The sequence below is a fragment of the Physeter macrocephalus genome, chromosome 10 (assembly GCF_002837175.3).
Source record: "Physeter macrocephalus isolate SW-GA chromosome 10, ASM283717v5, whole genome shotgun sequence".
Classification (NCBI taxonomy): Eukaryota; Metazoa; Chordata; class Mammalia; order Artiodactyla; family Physeteridae; genus Physeter; species Physeter macrocephalus.
The window spans coordinates 71,190,919-71,214,202 of NC_041223.1; the positions used below are offsets into that span (position 1 = coordinate 71,190,919).

Below are 23,284 nucleotides of genomic sequence, written 5' to 3' on the forward strand. Positions count from 1 at the left end.
AATCTCTACAGTTAGGAAAAATGGTGATAGACACTGCTTCTCTGGACTTAATTCTGACTGATAAGAAACTGCTGGGTGGGACTTCCCTGGTGGCGCAGTGGTTAAGAATCCGCCTGCCAATGCAGGGGACACGGGTTCGATCCCTGGTCCGGGAAGATCCCACATGCCGCGGAGCAACTAAGCCCGTGCACCACAACTACTGAAGCCCGTGCGCCTAGAGCCCGTGCTCCACAACAAGAGAAGCCACCGCAATGAGAAGCCCGCGCATCACAAGGAAAAATAGCCCCTACTTGCCACAACTTAGAGAAAGCCCACAGGCAGCAAAGACCCAATGCAGCCAAAAGAAAAAAGAAACTGCTGGGGGATGAAGTGCAAGTGATGGAGACCTAGGAAAATGGCAACCATGTCGTTTTAGCATGAGCAATAGCCCAACACAGCACAGTTAAGAAGAGACTTGAGCTCCAGTCTTGAATAAATCAAATTCAAAAAAATAAAACTTAGAATTCCATAGCTAGTGGGAAGATGGGTTGTGAGGGTAAGAGTTTCTTAAGAATGAGATTGTAATGAACAGTAAAGAAAGAAATCAGTGTTACTAATTAAGGGCATCTTCAATGAATTCTCATTTTATAGGAACACAAAAAAAAACCAAAAAACTACAGTACACAAAACCAAGAGGAACCAACCAGGAGTTTTAGTATCAAAAAACTGAAAACTCAGTATAAGTGGAGGCTTGCAAAGTTTCAAAAAGGCCTTTAAAAGTATGTTTAGTTTAGGAAGAAAAGAGTATGCTTCTTCCGCTAGATGACATACTGTTAGATAGCAAGAAAATAAGAGTTACTCAAACCTAGTTTCCATTTTCTCTGTGAATAATGATTTTAAATGAATGAATGGGAACCGAAGTCCAAGACATGTGGTTTGCTGTTGTGAGAACACCTACCTAAATAAATTCAGAAGTATCTTGACCAAGAATAGTAGCAAATCAAGGTACTGATCACTGTATCTCTGAAGAATAATGGGGCATAGAAGCTATGCCAGAAAATTTGAATTGGGCAAATACTGTCCTGATTTTCAAAAAGGCAGAGGGAAAGAAAATCTGCAGAAATTATAAACAGCAGCTTGAGACCTGTAAGGCGGCCCAGTACATTCACCAAGAGCATAGGCTCTGGAGCGATGCTGCCTGGGTCCAAGCAAGGTTGAGCCATTGCTAGCCTTCTTTGCCTATCAGTTTCCTCATAAGAAAATGGAAATAAAAATACATGCCTCGTATGGTGGCTGTGAGCATAAGTGAGTTAATGTATGTAAAGCGCTTAGAACACTGCTAGTATCCAGTATGACACGTGACTGCAGCTGTTGTTATTACTGAATACCAGCGAAATGCTACAACAGGAGACTTGCAGAACTTTTGAAGAAACCATCAAAAGTGTAATGGTCATCACAAGAAAATGGTGTGGCTTCCATAAGAATATGACTTACCAAATTTTCTTACTGAAAGAATTCCTAGTGTAAGTGCTGAGGGGAATTCCATAGAGATAATGTTTAGCAATAAATCTGACAGATTTGCATAATATTTTTGTGAACAAGACAGAAATGTAGTGAGGATAACAGTAGTTCTATTCACAGCTGAGTGACTGCTCATATAGAAAAGTGCTAATTAACAGAATAAAACCAAGCTAGACCAACAACCAATATCAACTAGCCAGGCATATGAATAAGCCGTCCTAGAAACAGATCCTCCAGGCCTAGGTAAGTCTTCAGTTCACTGCAGCCCTAGCTGATATCTTGACTGCAACCTATGAGACCTCAAGCCAGAATGTCTAAAAGAGGCCAGCTCAGGCACCCTGTAATCCTGACCCATACAAACAGAGAGAGAATGTTTCTTAAGCAAGGAAAAAGAAAAAAAAAAGTCAAGCTAAAGAGAGTCTAGAGGTATAGCCACAGAACTCTGGTCCTGTCGTGTCTAAAATTTTCAGTGAAGACCCAGAAGACAGGTGTCAAATCTGTAGAAAGCATAACATTCAAAGAAAAAGCTAATAATGGATAAGGACTGGAAAGTCCTCAAAGGCTTGAACAAATAACCCAAAGCTAACAAGATGGGCTTAATAAATATAAACACATTTTGCATTTTGGTTGAGAAGAAGCCCGCGGCACAAAACACATCTGAGACAAACTGTATTCGTGTGAAACAGCTACATGTGGTTGTATAATCAGTTATATAATGGATAGCCTCCTCCAGCCAAAAAAAAACCTAATATAACCTTATGCTGATTTAACAAGTCTCTGGTATTTGGAATAAAGGAGGTAATTAGCGAACTACACCTCGCACCACTCAGTCATTTTCTGGAGACAGCGTGAACTTTTAGGACACACTGAGGAAAAAGAACAGATAAATGCACCTAGAAAAGAAATACAAGGCAATACTGGGGCACGAGCCAGGGATCATAAAGTCTCCAGAAGCCATATTATAGAAAGAAACAACAAGGTTGTCTCAGTGGGGGAGAAGAAAAGACACGGAGGGTGGAGATGCGACATTGTTCTCAAAACATTCAAAGGCTCATCGTATGGAGTTAGCAGGGATTTGAGTTATTCTGACAAGAACAAGGAACAATGAGAGGCAGTTACAGGAAGCTACATTCTGTTTAAAATATGAAAGAACTTTCTAGAGTGCTCCAAAAGTAAAATACTCTGCTTTAGCTTACTAAGCTTTTCACACATATTACCTAGGTGAGGTAACCCTTTTCTAAAGGTGTAGGGTGTTACTGGAAGTTCATATTTAACTTTTAAGTGTTTGCCTTACTTCCCAAACAAATTCTTTACAGTTCTACATCTGAGTTATACATGCAGTGCATAGTTGATCAGTGTTTTGAAATGTCACCGAGAATATGAACACGTTTAAACATCATGTAAAGACAATACATATTAATTTAAAACTCACTTTCTGGGGAAAAAAACTCTTCCACCAGGCCAGAAAGTAACTACCTAAAAAGGAGCTTTCTACTTTCACAAGCTCTGCATACATCCCCAGCTGTCTTATACTCTTAAGAGAACCATGGTCTTTCATCTGCTAAGAGTTAAAGAGTGTGCAGCTGCAGAGAGAAGCTCCTGACCTTCAGGTCCTCACTATAGTTCCACTTCCTACTTCTCTTTGGGAAAGTAACCAATTAAAGCATACAATATATTAAAAAAAAAAAATCAGGTATGTACCTTAACATTTAACTCTTCAACTAAAAGTCAGAAGTAAAGGCACTTTTTGCCCTATTGTTGTTACCAGTTATTGGGGAAAACACTACTCTTCTGTAAGCCCCACTGCTGACAGTGGATTTATGTGCAAAATGATAAAAAATTTTGAGTCAGGGGCTTCCCTGGTGGCGCAGTGGTTGAGAGTCCGCCTGCCGATGCAGGGGACACGGGTTCGTGCCCCGGTCCGGGAAGATCCCACACGCAGCGGAGCGGCTGGGCCGGTGAGCCATGGCCGGTGAGCCTGCGCGTCTGGAGCCTGTGCTCCGCAACGGGAAAGGCCACAGCAGTGAGAGGCCCGCGTAGCGCAAAAAAAAAAAAAAAAAAAAAAAATTTTGAGTCGTGGGAGAACATGAAAATTAGATGGGGGGAAAACTTTGCCCAGTATTTCTGAGAAAATGTCTAAAAGAGGCCTAGAAGTGAACACAGACACTGTGTGGAAGTTGGCACAACTGAGTTATAGGTTAGCTGTTAACCTTGCAACTTTGGGTACGTTACTTCACCTCTCTGGACTTCAATTCTGTTATCCATAAAACAGAGGAGGTGCATTATATGGAGTTTAAGATACCATCCATCTCTAACATAGTTTATGCATATTCTTCCTTCTCAGAAAGGAAGCCCAGAGGTATTACTCTCCTTAACAATAACATCATCCTAAGGGGAAAACGGCGTATCTATATGGCAGAGGTTATGAATCATGCTCCATTCTTTTCGGCGTGACTGTGGAGTGCTCAGGACTCTGGAAAGTTCCCGTTTAGCTACAGTAAGCACTTGGCTTCTTACCACGACTCCCGTGGCCTGGGCTGGTCTCCACTGTACGAGGACGACTCCTCCACACAGCATAAAAACTGAAATCCACTGTAACCTGCTGAGCGTCCTGTTTAACATTAAAACAGTACATAGAGCAGTACAAGGAATCTTCAACTGGTACGTCACCTACCAACAAACAATGAACTCATCAGCTCGGTTAACATTAAACTCTGACACAAATATATTATTTCTGATATCATTAACAGAGCTGTAGAGAAAAATATTCGATAGTTTGATAAAGGGTTAGTAAAACATCTTTTCACCGTGAAAACATTTTTTAAGATTTTGCGCCTGCCATTATCATCTACTTCACCTACCTGATATACTGCTGCATCCAGATTGCTGAGAGCCAGGAAAGCCATGTTGTTCTGCACAGCATACACTAAGGAAGGCACGCTCAGCTTCATCAGTTCCTTGGGGCTCCCCAAGACATTTTCTCTTAAAGATGCCTTGAATCTACCCAGATTACCAGTTTCTCTTTGAAAACAAAAAGGGAAAATGAGAAGGGATGAGGAAGAAAATGAAAGACCATCCTTTCTATTAGATACTGTCACACATAGGATAGCTACATTGTATTAAGTTCATTGATATAATTTAGCAAACTTATTTCTAGAATTTTTAACTAATTTTAGATTTATTAAAAGAAGCAAACCAGCAATGCATCCCCATAGAAGAAAAACAACTACAATCTTCATTTGGGAAAATATGACAATTAGGTTTACCATCCTCATCCTCTGGTCAAAGTTTCAGGGGCTTTTGAGTCTCTTAAACAATGAGAGTACCAAGAAACCAGAATTGCCGATATTACCTATAAAAAATTAATTTAATCCCTGCCACTTTAACTGCCATTGCGTCAAGTTCACCCAGATTATTTTTTAGATTAATCAGGTTGCATATACATTTTTTTAATTTTTAAAATTACAACAGATTTTAATTGCAAACAAAAGAAAAAAGCGTTCGTTAGTAGTTATAGAAGTTACTTGGGATAGGAATTGAGTGATGCAGGTCAATATTATTTGTAAATTAATTCCGTGTTTGTGCAATATGGTAGACAATAAATCTTTAAATAAGCATATTCTCATAAAACTCAAGTATGTATCTGTATAATTTTGCAGGAAATCTGAATAATTTACTAATATCAGTAAGGTAAACTGTACCTGTAACATACATAAAGCTTACTACTTGAGTGCATATTGATTGATGCATGCTCTTAAGTATTCTTATTTTTCCTCAGGAGGAACTAGCTAATCTGGCTCATATTTCCCCCTGTTGTAAATCAGCTGATTTATTTCCTGAAAATACAAATCAAAGAACACTTTTATAAGCATTAACACCAAAAAAAAGTGCTACATCAAAAGGCCCCTAACTGCCCCTCACAAGATCCTTAAAAGGACCATAATACTTTGTTGGGAAGATCGAGCTATTTCAACTCACAGTGAGCCTCTATATTTTGGGTTAACATTAGAATCAACAATCACTAATTGGATATTTTCATATTTAAATAGTGCAAAAATAATTACCCAAGTTCTGAGGAGGAGCACAAAGTCCATAATGTCTAATTAACTACCTATGCCTATCCACTGTAGAACGCTCCAGCCCCCAAGAAAATTATTAAGACAGGAAATTTGGCCTAGGCCACAGAAACAAAAGATGCCCTTCTTAGTTACAGACCTTACTTTGCTGCCAAAGCTACGTGCTGAAAAGTAATGCACACAGCCTGGAGGGCAACTATACACTCCATGCAGAAGAGGGAGAGAATACCAAAAGATTACTGGGAAAGTCTGCATTGTAGAGTTTTCCAGATAGCTGAAGGTTGGCCCTTTAAACATTTACCATTCTTTTTTTTAACACAAATCTAAGATGTTCTATTATAATTCTCCACCTCTTAAAAGAGTATAAAGAATAATTTCTCAAAGTTTTCCCTCAATTATAAAATTGAAGAGAAAAAAGATTAAAATTAAAAAGAAGAATCACAGAGGTCCAACTCAAAGAACCATCTTAAACAAGGTGATATAATTGAACGTTTTCTTTGTCATAATTCTCACTAGGAAACATATGATGGCAGAGACATAAATCTTACAGGCTGTGTGAAGTACACGACACTGCTTTTACTATATCATTACTTAATGCCCTTCCAAAATGCTGACTTCTATACCAATGTATCTTCAGAGTGGCTCCCTAAAGAACTACTGAGAGGTACCTGTTTGTACCCATCTTTCACAGTCCACCTCCTTCCATGTCCATTTATCTCCCACATACGATTCCTCAAGCTCTAGTTTAGTAGCCACTTATCCCTTCCCTAATCCCTAGCTATGGGCAATGCCATCTTACCTCCACTCCTTAGAGATACTCTAAACCCTCAATGGTATCAAATGAATTTCTGCCTGTCCAGATCTCTTTATCACTGGCTCTCTTTCCTCTGCTAGAATACAGGCTGCTTAAGGATCTAACAGCTTCTTCTATTAACCACCATGGTTGTACTAATAATCAAGGCTGCTGTGGTCCTTTTTCTCCCTGTCACTTTTCTCTTATCTCTTCTCCCACACTTTTCAGCTTTCACATCAAATAAAGGGCCTGTGAGACATCACCAGCCAATCTGAGTACTCCTTTCCTTCAACATGAAAAACCAGTAGAGTACGGTGTGTCCAGATTAACCTTCAGGTCTTTGGCTCTTCTGGCTATATCCTTTTTATTGGATACTTAGGAACTATTACTTCTCCACTGCCAGGAAGACTTTACTATCTTTTTCTGCTTCCTTCTCTAATGCAGATATTAGAGAAGCCAAGGTATACCAGAATGCTAACTACTGGAAAGCTCAAGCTTCACCACGGTACCTTAGAATTATATCAATATTATATAATTATAACAAGATATTTTGAAATAAGTTACAAAAAATAGCAGAGAATGCTAAAAGAACTTGTAAAAGAAAACAAAAGCTCAAAATAATTAATGATATTAGAAAGTAGAATAAAGAGATTTAGGAGGTATAAGAAAGAATATAGGGGAATGTTACCACACAAAGTTTTAAAGGAGGAGATAAATTATTTCAGTATTAGATTAAATCTTGCTTAATTTAATATATTTAATAAGAATACAGCTCTAAAACTTACAGTTTTACTCACTAAAGTTAAAAAAATAATAGCAGTATATCTTCCAGAAAACACTAATCATCTATCCTTTTGTTTTACTGTTAAGTAGACAAAGATAAATGATCAATTCTAAATATACTACAGCCTTGAATAGTGTTCTCTGAATACTAAAAAAACATAAAAACCAAAGACCACTTTTTCTTCCATTTTCCTGCTCTGATATTTTCTGGAAATCAAATCCCAAGCACTTTAATGAGTACCTTTTGTTAAAAACAAATTTATTGAATTTACTTATATAAATGACATTGTGAGATAAGAGAAAGCATGTGTATAATCAAAAAGCATACACTAATTTTTTTAGATATAGTCTGTCCCATTAAATTTACTGTTTGATTTTTATCACTGGAATAGAATCCATGTGCAACCTGTTACCTCAAGGAATGCTGAAGCTCCACGTTGATTGCAGAGATTCCGCTGCCGCCACCCCCCAAACTTCCTATCAACCAGCTGAAACCAATTCTTTCTGATCTATGTTTGGTCAGAAGTAGGCCTCATTCTTCCAGCTCCTGATCTGACGAGAACTACTAGGAGGCCTAAAATCCTTGGCTAGGTTACCAAGGCACTGTGCAAAATGGAATAATACAGCAGAAGTTACTCATGAGTTTAAGAAATTTAAATTTCCCTTACAAATTTCTTATCATCTGCAAAGTTAATTAAAATTAACTCACATAAAAGATTTGGGGGAGCTAGGTATAAAAACCAATAATGAGGTCATCTGAGGACAAAAATACCCATCATATGAGGTACATGACTTTTACTTCCTCCCCATGACCCTAAACCCCTTATAGCACTGAGTACAAAGAGGCAGTCAAATGTAAACTCAGCAAGTAAAACAGAATAGGGCTGGATAATCTATGACATAAGTATCTGACAGCTTCATTCATTATTCTAGATAATACTATGAAATAGTAAAATAATTTTCTCCAGTCTTATCTGGATAAGTAGTGCAAAGATTTAAGATGCATTTGGTTTATTATGAAACACACCCAAAGTGTATGTACATTTACACCTCCTTCTAGGTTTCTTTAGTCTTTACAGGCTGTGGTGGATAGCAAACAATAAAAAGTTGACTTTGTTCTAAGACAACATGCAGTGTTTTCATTTCCTTTTCACATCACAAATGACAGACTTAAATCAAAAGTGTCAATTTTAATAGCTATGACAGGGTTTAGTAAAGCATACAGCTAACTAGCAATTTTCCTGAGAATTGTTATAGTAATTATTTTATGAAAAACTAAAATATTTTTAAATGTTGTACCGTTTGATGTTTCAACTGGAATTATAACTTAGAAATTGGTAACTTAGTCAAATACTTAAAAAATAACTTACTCACATATAAACCTTTTGCAACATCCAACTGCTAAGCTGCTCCCCTCCCCAAAAATAGGGTTTATTGATTTCCTTTTCGATATAAAAGTGGTCTGATGTAATTATACATGTGCACAGCAGTGTATATAAAAGGATAATTATTACATCTTCGTTTTGTAGTAGCAGAAGACTGGACACACCCAAATGCCCATCAATAGAAACTGATGTATGTGATACATCCATATAGTGGAATACCACACAGCTCTTAAAAAGAATGAGACAGATTTCTATGTACAGACATGCAACCATCTCTAAGATAAAACATTTAAGTGAAAAAAAAAGTTAAAAAGCAAAGCAGTGTAAACTGGATGCACACACAATGCATGTAACCAAAACTCCCCAATCAGGCCGTATAAACCTTAAACCTTATTTATCAAAGTAAAGTAGCCATTCATTAATTCTTCCCCACACTCCCCTTTTTTTCCTTGCAGTTCTAAATTAACTTTTGACTGAAACAAATATAATTTCATATTCCAAAGATTACTAGAAATTGTAAGTAAAATCAACAAGGATGGCGGAAAACTCCAAATTAATTACAAACAGAAACCAAAAAAAGAAAAAACAACCGTCAGCTTTTTTAATGAATACCAAACCCAAGCATTCTAAAACAGTCTTTTTACTATATGCTCTAAAACTAAAGGCAAAAAAAAAACTACATACAAATACTGAACTTTAGTTAGTAGGTTTGCTTTTTCACAGCTGTATCTTAGAAGTTCTGAATCTACTTATGTATTCTAGGACTGAGCAAATAAGTAAATATCTTGAGGATAATGGAAGTCAAACTCACCACCATTGGAAAAGGGAATACGGAAAAGGGAAAAGTTGTAATGAACTCTGTGGTACTGGATCAGAATTGCAGGTATCAAACAATATATAACTCATAGTTGTATACACAAACACATATATATACAGAAACAGAGAAACAGACAGGTATGTATGTATACACATACATGTTACCTAGCTCTGTCTACTGAAAGGGCCCAGAAGTTATGATACCCCCAGTAGCAATGTGCATACCTCATGTCTAGATTCTGGTTTCTAAATACCATTTTGGGAAAAAAGGAACAAGGCTTCTTAGAGAAATGTATGATTTGGGGATTGGGGCAGGGAAAGTATAAGATAAGCTTTGAACATCTTGCTATGCTAAAAAGAAACTGCTCAAAGATTGATGAAAATATGTAAGTGAAAAAGAAAAGAAACAGGAGGAAAGCTTGAAGATGATCCCACTGTCCAAATCTGGGACAATTTGAGCATCGAAATAAATGATAATAATGGATTCCAGCCAATATAATACAATAATTCATGAATCTGCACTGAGAGGGAGAAGGACAGGTGGGGGGGAGAGAGGAAGAGGGAGAGAAGGGGAGTTTCCTAGAGTGAATGCCAACCAATAAATGCATAGGGAATGGTGGAACGGGGAAACTACCACTTGGCAACATCAAAGGACAATAAAAATGATGAGAAAGAAGATATATACCTAGTTTCAAAGATTCTCTCCACAAGATACTTAATAGTTACAAAGAGAAAATTGGTAACTTTATCTGGAGGGACCTGGCAGGCACTACCTTAATCAAGGAATCAAAGTTAAATCACCAGTAATGGGGCAAATGGGTATTATGTGCTTCGTGATACACTGCACTGAGAAGGACACACCATTTCCGTGATATTCCTGACCAAAACCCTAAATTTAATCATAAGAAAGCAATCAATAAACATAAACTGTGGGACATTCTACAAAGTATATTGACTATGCTCTTCAACCATGTCAAAGACAAGAAAAAAAGATGGAGGAACTGTCTCAGATTAAAGGCAGCTAGAGATATAACACTACTCTAAAGTGTGATTATTTTACTGTTAAAGGACATCAGTGGGCAACAAAATTATCTAAGGTCTGTGAATTAGATAACAGTATTGTATCAATACTAATGTCTCAATTTTGATATTCTGTTATTATGTAAGAGAATGTCCTTGTTTTTAGAAAATATGCACTAAAAAAGAAAATATGCACTGAAGAATTTAGGGACAAAGGGGCATCTTGTGTAAAACTTGCTCTCAAAACATACAAACAATATACACCCACACAAATATATAGCAATCAAGAATATGGTAAAATTTAACATTTGGAAATAAAAACTTAAGAGAAAAAACAAAAAATAAAATTATTGCAATTACTGAAATGTCTAACAATGCTACTAAATGCTTATCTTTGCCCTAGCTAATCACAAAACAGCTCAATTATTTTGGTCTAAAATACTTATAATTTGAAAATTAGAAATCAGGGAACTTGCCTTCTAATCCTATCACTGCCAATCACTTTCTAGGTACCTTTGGCAAATGAAAACTTTCCTCAACCTAAGATTTCTCATCGTAGAAGATGAAATAATAGCTAAGGCTAAAGCAGTGGTACGAGAATGAAATGAAAATTAGCTGTGTTTACCTGCATGTTTCCCTCACCTGTTTTTAAGGGGAGATGGGGAAGAATGTGTCCTTAACACCTTCACTCTCTGGCAGCCTGCCATTCTCAACAGCAACAATCCTGAATGTCTGAAGGCAGCAAATTTAGTTGCTGCAATCTTAAAAGAGGATGTTTGGCGCTTTACATAACACATTTGACAGTGATTAACAGTTGGTATTCCAGAGTGTAGTTACTTGCTTTCTAAAGAAAAGAAGTTAGATATCTGCTCATTAGGTTTTCAAAAATTCATTTTTCGCAACTGTCCCCCAAAGAAGCATTATTCTTTGATTTTTCTAAGGCAATTTCAACTTATAACATTATATATTATAGCAATAGTGCTAAAGTGCTGGCTAGTGTCCCTTAGTACAAGAAAGCTGTGATGTGCCTTATGGAGAAAATACATGTTAGGTAAGCTTTGTCCAGGCCTGGTTAAGAGTGCTGTTGGCCCTGAGTTCAATGCTAATGGGTCAACAATACATATTAAATAAGGTGTCTTTAAACAGAAACATGGTTGTATAGCGATCAGTTGATGAAAATGTTGTGACCAGAGGCTCACAGGAACCTATCCCTGTATTTCCTCTAGCAGCAAAAGTTCAGTGTTCAGTAATTCAGTGTCCGTGGTAACTACTGAGATAGTAAGAATCAACGGTCACCAAACCCATCACCAAGTCCTATAGATTCTACTTCTAGAACATAAACTAGAACTCAAATCCATTACCTTCATCACCTGCGCTGTCATCATGGCCACAATCCCTGGGCTCTAATAAGCTCCCTTACTTCCAACTCTTATACCCTTCCAATCCATTCTCCTCAAAGGAATCAACAAAGTAACTCAAGGTAATATGGGTCGCCATGTTAGTCCCTGATTTAAACCATTCAGTGATTTCCAGTGATTTTCAATGCACTTGAGATAAAATCCAAAATCCTTTACAGGCCCAAAGGATTACTCTTGATACCCTGCCGACCTCTCCTGCTTCATCTTAGCACCACCGCTCCCCTCTCACAGCACTCCAGATACACTGATTTGTTGTTCTTCAAACACACTGTTCTCTTTACCTTCTCTCTGCTCTTCTCTTGCCCAGCTTCCACTCAATCTTCAGGTCTGGGTTTAAATGTAACTTCCTCAGAGACGAAGCCCTCAACATTTTCACTGGGTATGTTTCCCACACAGCTATGCTTTAGTTTCATTAATGATTGTCTCATGACATAACTGCTGAAGAAACTGAAGATGCAATCACGATATCCTTTCATTTCATTCCATAGCTATCAACCTGTGACCTCATGGGTAAAATAATTCTCCTTTCTCTATCACTCTTTTATCATTCCAAGAGATTAACATTTTTCACAGATGCCCTCTTAAAAGTAATCCCTTTGCTCCAAGAAATAAAATATTTTCTTGTTATGAATAGCAGGTATTCCGTTCTACCAATGTGTTTTGAATAAGAATATGAAAATTTGCCAACATGTTTCTCCATAAAAATTACATTTGCTTTAAAATCCAGTAATTTCAAATGCATTTCACTTCTTTCATGCTTTATGATTTTCCAGTGCTTTTTCCACTTGGAAACTCGTGTTTTAAATGATTCTTCTTCACAGCCAAATTCTTGTTAGCCATGTAGTGTCAAATGCCAGCCACCAAAACTCTGTCATAATACTTTACTTTGTCCTGATTGTCCCTGGTCTTGTGTACTCTGCAGGTGAATGTTCATAAAAGAGCCTCTTCACTATGCTGGTGACCTACACAGTAACTGATTACCGGTGATGATCATGATGATGAAGTACAGTATTTAGTTTTCCACACTGTTGCTATTTCAACACCATTATTGGGACTTGTCTGGTGAACTCTTGGAAACTTTTCTGCTTTTATTAATATTTTGATATAATTTCCAAAAACGTCCACAAAACAAACTACAACTGACCATATCCATAACACTGAATAACTTAAGAATAGCAAGCAATGCAAAGCTGAAAAAGCATCAAAATAAAACAGAAAGTCATGCAGGCGGGTTGGCAGGACACTAGCCCAACTGCTGAGTTAAACGAAAGGCCTCGTTGCTTTTCTGCACATTGGTTTTTAAAAAGTCTTAACAGTTACGAAACAACAAAACCATGATTTGATCTTACAGTTTAAAATAGCTGATTTCATGCTTGACAGCCCTATTTCATTCCTGGGTCATAATTTTTTCTCCCTAAGGAAGCTGGGGAATAAGGAGAAGAAATGTGTTCCCCTATTCCCCTTTTTCCAATACCGCCATTTTTGCTTTTAAAGAAGTTAAGCCCTAAGATTTTATTAATTTATTAACGCTTAAATTGTTATATGGATGTTGTTCTAGAGCTTCAAACAGAGATTTTTTCCTTTGGAACACTGCCTTTTAAAGTTTTAAAGGTACAATAAGGCCTCTCCTTTACCTGACATTATGCAGAATAGTGGAAGCCAAATTTCCTTAAAAATGGATCTTGTTAAGTAAAAAGCTGTGAAAGGTCTGAGGTTTTACCCTACTTGCAACCTAACAAGTTAGGCTGCCACAGTATCTCTGCCTACAAGATAAATTTTAAACACAAATTTTCTATTAAAGCTTTCCACCATCAAGTCTCACGTTATTTTTCTGTTCTTTCTCCTTCCCCAAGGCATTTTTAGAGTATTTTTTTCAGATGGTTATTTGTAATAATGTGTGTGTTTCCTAGTTCATTTTCTGTCTCTTCCACTGAACCTAAGTTCCAAGCAAGCAGAGACCATATTTATTTCATTTATACCTGTATATCCAGCACCTATTATAAAACTGTCACACAGAAATCACTTAATAAATATTTGTTAAATGAAATTTTAAAGTGTTTACATGTAATTTAAACCTACACACATGCTATTCCTCACTACTTCCCACGCTCACCAGCCCACATCTTGAAACCTAGATGAATTCAGCTGCCCACAAGACCCAGATGGGTCCCCATCTCATAAATCGTTCCCCAAGTAATTTCCTACCAGATTTTATTTAATTCTCACAACCCTATTTTCTCCAATTAAGAAATGAAGAAACTATGCGACATAACCCAAAGTTCACCTCCTCTTGTTTGTTTCATTTTCTGTTGTCTCTTGTTGCTGTTTTTCTCTCACCCACAGACTACGGCTGTTTTCTTGAATGGACTCTGACCCCTAGTTTTATAGACTCAGTGTCTAGAATTTCCCTTTTCAGCCCCATAAACTCACTGCATGTATTTCTTTATTGGTGGTGAGAAAGTCATCTGATTTTTATCAGACTTAAAGTACTCCAGTCTATGAATAATATAATGTGGGAAATGAAAACAGAGAAGCATAAAACAACTGGGCTTATGGGCAGGACTGAAGACTTATAACATGAACTTTAAAAAAAAGAAGAAGAAATGAAAAAACTAAAGCTCAGAGAAGTTAAGGAACATGTGGAAAGCCATAATCCCAATGAGTCTAGGACTAAAATTAGGTCTGTCTCACTCCAAAGCCCCTGTTCTTAAGCCTCTCTTATGCTGCATCCTTGGCTAAAACGGTTTTCATAGGATGTTACTGATACAAAACCCAGTGCTGCCACACAGTAACAGTAGAACAAGGAGGAACCTCAGGTGCTGTAACAGATAAAATAGGGGTAATTATAGTACTTAACCTAAAAAATATATAAAGATTAAATGAGATAACTATGAAAAGCACTTAGCACAGTGCCTAACACTTAATACAGGAAACACTCAAGAAATGTTAACTATTATTATCATTATATTCCTCTACAACAGAAGTCAGCAAATGTTTCCTGTAAGAACCAAATCGTAAATAGTCTAGGCTGTGTGAGCCATACTGTCTCTGTTGCAACAAAAATAAGCAGCAAACTGGATTTGGCCAATGGGCCAGTTTGCTAACCCCTGCTTTAGGGTGGAATTCTTCAACTTCGGCACCACTAATATGTGGGGCTGGATAATTCTTTGTCATGGAGTGCTGTCCTGGAGGACAGGACATTGTAGGATGTTTATCAGCACCCTTGGCCTCCACCTACTTGAGCCAGTAGCATCCCCCAAGTTGGGTCAACCAAAATAATATCTCCGAGGGAGCAAAACTGTCCCGAGTTGAGGAAGACTGCTCTAAAGCAATCAAACATACGAAGATGTAGCTTGAATCTTCTGATAAAGAACATAACTGAGTAAAAAATTAATAACACACTAAAAAGTATTTATACTCACTTAGCTAAAATTCCCACACTTAGTAATAACTTTATAACTTCTGTGATACACACGGCTGTGGTTGAAAAGTAGAGTTCTTTGTCTGATGTCCTTGTGTATCTTAAAGCTATGGTATAAGTTGCAGCCACCAGGGTCATCACTGCCAAGCAGTATAACTTGAATAATAAATGGACATTTTCTGGAAAATACGTGCAACAAAGATATTATTTAGTAGACAATATTATGTATATAAAAGTTAAGCAGTGTTATACCTCAAAATGCTTTCCAATTTCAAGCACAAAATACGTTTAAAAATTTATTTCAAAACAATATTTTCCAACTACATGAACAGAAACAAACATACACACACAAAACACAGCTGACTTTAAGTATCACCTGGTTAGGCATAGATTTTGTTCCTGGGGAGGGCTTAAGGGCAAGGTTATGTGGCATAACTAACTCTAGTTTAGGATGTTATAAATCACATATTTTATATATCTTTATAATTCATACTTGTGAAAGCAAAACACGAAAGCAGGATGAAAACAATTACTGCAATGTATGTTCTAAATAGAGAGACAGCAGAAAGAAAACAAAAGAAATAACAGTGATAAAATAATATAGAACTTCATCATAATAAACAACAAATTACGTCCAGCCTCTTATTTCATAGCATTATAAGAAAGATAATTCATAACACCATAAAAAAGAGTATTAAGAATGAAGTTCTGTAAAACTTGAAATCCAGGAAATATACACAACTTATGAACACTCAATTTAAGAACTTCTTGCAAGTATATCTGAGCAGCAGCCATCACTCAGGCGCCAGGGCCGGTCCAACACTGTCAATAAAGCCACAAGCACCGGGGTACCAGGGCTCCTTCCATACTCCCAGCCCTGCTCAGAGGCGACCATCACCTAATGCTCAAACTATGTCTACTTTCTTTACCCACTTCACACCTCTCTCATCCCCAGCCACCTGTAACCTTCTTTCAAATCTTCAGGCACATGTAAACAGGGATCAGCAAATTTTTTTCTGTAAAGGGCCAAGAGTAAATATTTTAGGTTTTTTAGGCCACAAGGCAAATCAAGGATATCATGTAGGTACTTAGGTGACAAGAGAGAAAATATACTTTCACATTTAATTTATATTTAATTGGACAAATTCAAAATATAATAATAATTGAGTACAATGCTTTACAGTATTGAGAAGAAGGGAATTTTGTGGGGTGGGTGGGTAATATTTTGCTTCATTGGTCTTCAAAGTTAGGGTTCCATCAGATTTACTGCAAACATTCACCTGTAAAAACCATTATTAGCTGATAGGCCATACAAAAACAAGTGATAGGCTGGGTTTGACCAATGGGCCATACTTTGACAACCGGGGTTAAGAACCAGAGGGACAGGGGGTAACTCTGGGCTGCTACTGTAACTACATTACACCTAAGTACACTTTTGTTCACCGCTTTGGGAGTCTAACCACAATTCAAAGGTGACTTGCACAGGAAAATAAAATAGGAGTTTCAAATAAATTATAATGGTAAGGTAGGAACTCACTAGGAAACAGATTCTTCAGTATAAATATTTTTCCCTGGGTGAATTAAAGAATTATTTGTAAATTTCAGGCAGAGTTTTTAAATTACATTAGGTGTTAACTAAAAAGTAATATGGTAGAATAGAAGAAATAGAGCTTCTCTGCCTAAACTTTCTTTCCAGTAGATCCGAGGACCCAAAAAGCAATGTTAATGTAAAAGGGATTGAAGGAGATTACTATAATACTTTGCTTGCTCTAAAACTTTCCTACACAGGAGGAAATGTAAGACTTAAAAATTAAACAGGGCTTCCCTGGTGGCGCAGTGGTTGAGAGTCCGCCTGCCGATGCAGGGGACACGGGTTCGTGCCCCGGTCCGGGAGGATCCCGCGTGCCGCGGAGCGGCTGGGCCCGTGAGCCATGGCCGCTGAGCCTGCGCGTCCGGAGCCTGTGCTCCGCAGCGGGAGAGGCCACAACAGTGAGAGGCCCGCGTACCGCAAAAAAAATAAATAAGTAAATAAATAAAAAATAAAAATAAACAGCAGTACAGGAGAAAGCATTTCCCATCTCCTTGATCGGGGGTGAGCAACCTACATTTCCTCTCATATTTATATGACCTGCAAGCTGAGAATAGTTTTACATTTTTAAACGGTTGGAAAAAAGTTTTTCGTTAATCTTTTGGGATGCGTGAAAATTATATGACATTCAGATTCAGTGTCCATAAAAAAAGTTTTACTGGAACACAGCTACACTCATTTGTTTCTGAACCCTCTATGGCTACTTTTGTTGCCCGGCAACAGCAGGGTGAGTAGTTATGACTGAGACCATCAGCTGTTAACAGAAAAAGTTTACCAGCCCATGTCCTAGATTATCAATACTTTCATAAATAAGAGAGGTTAGGACTGCCAAACTAAAAACTACTTTATTTTAGCTCTTATATAGGTTCCTGATTCCAAAACAACACAGTGAATGTTTAACACTTGGAAAGTACACCTCTTAGCATCGTGATTAATGGGAATATAGATGATATTCTTGAAAATAACTACTGATAGAAATAGAAGCATAAGCAAATAAGTTTAGATATTTGTATAACATATAGGGCTTTGGTATAGAATACCACTTTTAAAACATATAGTAAACTTTTTAAAAATACTTAATGTTTTAAGCATTATTTTCTCTAATTTCAGCTTACCATTAGATCAAAATATCTTCTTCACTCCAGTCATTAATTCTCCAATATGAAAGTTCAATTATTAGCAATTTCAGTTTTTTTCAGGGTAATATCAAAAGTCCATACAGGGACTTCCCAGGTGGGCCAGTGGTTAAGACTTACCGCTTCCACTGCAGGGGGCGTGGGTTCCACCCCGCATGCCCAGAGGCTCCGCCACAAGAAAAAATAAAAAGTCCACAACTCAACTGCATTGTTGAGTGGGCACACTGGCACATCAGCACTGTTTTCTCCTTCTCGCAAAGTTCCCATTAGCTCCCACGCAGTGTCTGTTTTTGTGTGGAAACTGCCCCCCAAACAAAATTTACAGTGTGGAGTTAAATCTTTTGCTCAGTTATATTTTACTATATTTTAAGAGGAGACATTATTTGTAACACCTGAGAACTTAGAAATTCACTAAGTCCCAAATAAATAAATCCTTTGTGAATATCAGGAAGCTCAGGAAACTGCAATTTTGTATTACACATTTCTAGTGGGCATATAAGATTTATAACATGACCCAGGCACAGCAAATATGTATTGGCAATAATCCTAAATCTGTAAATTGTGGCAACTATTTCAGATAATGATTCGACTTATGTAATTCTGAAGTTGCCTTCACCATTAATCTCGCCATTCCTATTTTATGTCAGTTATCAAAACAATTCTACTTTTTTCCCTTTACTTCCTGTGTTGCTACAAAAAGACTTAAAGTTGGGCTTATCTGAGAAGCAAATCAGAGAAGCATATGCAACTACAGACAATACCCCCTGGGCAGGGCCTGAATGATAAACGTGGCCTCTTCAACCAGGAAAATAATTTGGCACCCATGCAAAAAGCTATTCTTTAAATATTTGCTCAATGTTTATTCAGAGGTAAAGCCAAGAGCTCTACGAAAGAAGGGTGGAGAAAGAATCCGGGTGTTGGCCAACCTCTCCTAGATACTGCTCTACCATTCAGAAATTCAGCTCTGGTCCTTACTTACTTACCGGACTCAGCCAAACAGAAGTGCTGCGGAGTTAATCAGACTCACCCTCACGAAATGGCAATTAGTCATCAAACAGTATTACTCTAATGTGCTATCCCTGGGGAAGGGGGCGGGGGGGTGGATCTCGCCCCACCCCTCCGGCAAAATATCAAAGTATTCCTTCTAACAACATACAACATTCTCCTTGTAAGTAACTCTGTTAACGACTGCTTTCTCCACCTCGTTACAGCTGCAATGCTATTTTAATGCCCCAATGATGTTTTTAGTGACTGTTACGTGGACCAGCCGCTGCTTAGGCTCTGCACCCGGAGCATGCCCTTATGCCTCTGAGCATCCTAGGGCAGGAGGCGCAGCGGAGACCGCAGCCGCGGTGACCCCGGCCGGGACAGAGACCGGTCCTGCTTCCCGCTGGGTGATGCGTCTCCAGCCCCGCACCTGCGCCCCGGCCCCTCGCCGGGTCCGCCGCAGCCCGGGCCTGTCTGAATTCGGTTCCCACCCACTGCCAGCTCGTCGAGGCAGGGGCAGTTTCGGGCTGCCGAACTGTCCAGCGCGGAGTCCGCCGCGGGGAAGGCAGCCGCAGTGGGAGGCTGGCTGCCCCGCACTGCCCCGAGCGGCGGCGGCGCGCGCTCAAGCCCGGGAGCGGCTCAACACAAACTCCTGCTGCCCGACGCCCCGGCCTGGCCCCTGGGCCCCAGAGCCCCGCGGGCGCGGAGGATGGCCGGCCGCCGACAGGTGCAGACCAGCGCTGACGCTCGCTCGCCACCGCCCCCCGCGGAGTCCCCAGTCCCGGCAGCCCCCGGCCTCACCTCTCAGGGGAGCCATGGTTCCCCGACAGCACCCCGCGGAACTGACGCGCGCCCCCTTCGCACGCGCTGCGCAGGACACCGGGGACAGCCTCCTAGGGTCATAGAGACGAAAGCTGCTCGGCCTAGAGCGCCTCGCCGGCCGACCAGCCACGGATTCCCGCCCAGCCAAGCACAAAGATTAGGCTAATGAATCGGAAGGCTGCGGAAAACGGGAGGATCCGGATGGAGGAGAGGCCTGTTCCGCCCAGTCTATGTTGACGAGTGCGTAAAACTCGGTTTCAAGGCGCTGTCTTGTAAACTACAACTCCCGGCCGGCTAAGGAAGCCGGAGTCAAGGGAGCGGAGCGTTGCCTTCTGGGAGCTGTAGTCCTCACCTGGTGACTGGGCGGCAAATAGGAATTGGGCTTAGACTTAGGGATTCGTGCCTGGCAAAGCTGTTGTAGCACCTCCAAGAACTCGTAAAGTAACAGAAACTTCTTTCGACAGTTGGCAACTTCTGTAACTTCCTTTAACTTCCTCCTTCATTAAATTCCTTTGTTACCTCTTATTTAAACTTACAGTAAGTCCCCTATATACCAACCTTCAGGTGGCGAACTTTCAAAGATGCGAACGTGCATTCCATCAACGTCAGGCGTGAGTGAAATTGCAGCTTGCCCTCCATCGCCTATTGCTGACGATCCTTCAGCTCTACCATCTCCCCCCTCCTCTCCCTCCTGCAGGCAGTAACTCTTCTTGCCTGTTCACTCGATGCCAGCCCCTGAATACCAGCTGTTGTACTGTACTACTGTACTTTTCAAGATACTGTACTATAAGGTTTCAAATGTTTTATTTTTTGGGTTTTTTTATGTATTATTTGTGTGAAAGTATTATAAACCTATTACAGTACTCTATAGCCGATTATGTTAGTTGGGTACCTGGGCTAACTTTGTTGGACTTACGAACAAATTGGACTTACAAACATGTTCTCGGAACAGACCTCGTTCGTATGTAGGGGACTTACTGTATAGTTTACAGTACATATTGTTCAGAAGTCTTGTGCCTGTGTCCTCATCGTCAGCATTATCATTGATTATATTTACCTAGCCAGACATGCTAATTGCACGATCTTCACACAACAAAAGGGTTTCGAAAACCTTAGACATATCAACAGGCATTTACTTCAACTGCTATGATCTCCACGTTCACTGAAGCATATTAATTAGCATAAGCAATGTTAGAAATAATTCACTGGCAAAATGAATGGTCTTCAAGATATGTGGATTGATTTAAAATACTATGTAAGTACCTCAGTTCTTACAGGAACGTGAGTACAAGATTCTGAGATGCCCAGCAGCCTACACCTTCTGTGGCATGATCTTTCTCCAAAATGGTTTTTTAAAGGTTTGGGTGGTCAATGTTATATACCATTGTCTTATCATTATATACATATACATATATATATATATATATATAGTCTATTAACATTATTGGAATATTTTGCATTCCTTATTAGCATCACATTAATATCAGAAGGGGCTCACAGAGGAGATCACAGTTTATATAGTCAGACATTTGATTAATCTCACTTTGGAACAGTGTTGGATCTTCTCTCTGCCTGGTGTATGTGTGCTCACTGGTGCTGATCACCTCTTCCTGTAATTGGTACAGTTCTCACTTATGGAATTATTCAGTTCCATGCTGTGTATTTCTTATACGTACACTTAAACAAAAATTCATATGTATACTTGAAATTAATTGTGAAAATTAAAATATTCTATCAGACATTTCTTCTTTTGTTTTATAACTACTGCTCTATACAGTTTATTTATCTCTTCCCATTTTGGAGTATCATTATAGTCTCAACTTACTTCAATTAACTCTAATTATTCTCCTCTGGACACTCAAATTGTCCCAGTATGGTCCCTGTAAGCCTACTCCTTTAAATCTGCACAAGCTTTTTGAAGCATTTTTGATTTCCAGGTTCCAGGTTCCAGGCCAATCTTCATTCTTCCCTGTCCTAGGCCATGGAATCAACTACACTTCAAGAAACTATGGTTCCTTCTAGGGGAGAATAGTATTACACACACACACACACACACACACACACACACACACACTGATCATAATTAGGGTGGTGGGTAAAATGCTTTGGGGCCAGTTTTGTGGCATTTCTGGTTCACATACATATCATGCTGCTGAACCCCAGCTTTCCTGTAAATTTTCATTGCCTGTGAAGACTTTCTACTCCATTGCCATAAGCCTTGACTAGATTTTGATGCCCTTTGTCCTAACGTGATCAGCCCAAAACCACCAGGCACAAACCTATAGTCAGACAGAATCAGGATTATTGGCTCATTCCAGTGAGAGAGACTGCACACCAGAATAACTGTGGGAGGTCTCAGGAAAAAAGGAAAAGACAGAGTTATAGAATGTGGGGGAAGAATGGAGTTAGGTGAAATTTTAAAAGAAGTGATATTTTGCAACAAAAAGAATAAAATACCTGGGAATAAACCTACCTAAGGAGACAAAAGACCTGTATGCAGAAAATTATAAGACACTGATGAAAGAAATTAAAGATGATACAAACAGATGGAGAGATACACCATGTTCTTGGATTGGAAGAATCAACATTGTGAAAATGACTCTACTACCCAAAGCAATCTACAGATTCAATGCAATCCCTATCAAACTACCAATGGCATTTTTCACAGAACTAGAACAAAAAATTTCACAATTTGTATGGAAACACAAAAGACCCCGAATAGCCAAAGCAATCCTGAGAACGAAAAATGGAGCTGGAGGAATCAGGCACCCTGACTTCAGACTATACTACAAAGATGCAGGAATCAAGACAGTATGGTACTGGCACAAAAACAGAAATATAGATCAATGGAACAGGATAGAAAGCCCAGAGATAAACCCACACACATATGGTCACCTTATCTTTGATAAAGGAGGGAAGGATATACAGTGGAGAAAAGACAGCCTCTTCAATAAGTGGTGCTGGGAAAACTGGACAGCTACATGTAAAAGTATGAAATTAGAACAATCCCTAACACCACACACAAGAATAAACTCAAAATGGGTTAAAGACCTAAATGTAAGGCCAGACACTATCAAACTCTTAGAGGAAAACATAGGCAGAACACTCTATGGCATAAATCACAGCAGGATCCTGTTGGACCCATCTCCTAGAGAAAAAGGGAACCCTCTTGCACTGTTGGTGGGAATGTAAATTGATACAGCCACTATGGAGAACAGTATGGAGGTTCCTTAAAAAACTAAAAACAGAACTACCATACGACCCAGCAATCCCACTTCTGGGCATATACCCAGAGAAAACCCTAATTCAAAAGGACCAATGCACCCCAATGTTCATTGCAGCACTATTTACAATAGCCAGGACATGGAAGCAACCTAAATGCCCATCGACAGACAAATGGATAAAGAAGATGTGGTACATATATGCAATGGAATATTACTCAGCCATAAAAAAGGAACGATATTAGGTCATTTGTAGAGACGTGGATGGATCTAGAGACTGTCATACAGAGTGAAGTAAGTCAGAAAGAGAAAAACAAA

At 38.9% G+C, this 23,284-nt stretch overlaps 1 protein-coding gene across 10 annotated transcripts in view; it reads right to left on the minus strand.

Moving 5' to 3' along the window:
• SLC35A1 (solute carrier family 35 member A1) overlaps positions 1-21,401 on the minus strand; it is a 28,303-nt gene extending 6,902 nt beyond the window's left edge. For 2 of the 10 annotated variants that reach the window (XR_003681537.2, XM_028494656.2), the window contains exons 1-4: positions 18,057-19,701; positions 15,214-15,391; positions 4,362-4,521; positions 4,018-4,170 (exon numbers count right to left, since the gene is read on the minus strand). Coding sequence is in view for 9 of the 10 variants with exons in the window: in XM_028494656.2 (XP_028350457.1) it covers positions 4,018-4,170; positions 4,362-4,521; positions 15,214-15,391; positions 18,057-18,093 (528 nt within the window). In the remaining variant the exon portion in view is untranslated. Of the gene's footprint in view, positions 1-4,017; positions 4,171-4,361; positions 4,522-5,201; positions 7,052-11,015; positions 12,374-15,213; positions 15,392-16,152; positions 16,359-18,056; positions 19,702-19,724 lie in introns of those variants that run through there. The other 8 variants (XM_007104019.4, XM_007104022.4, XM_028494659.2 and 5 more) reach the window with 8 other exon arrangements.
• Positions 21,402-23,284: the final 1,883 nt, after the last annotated feature.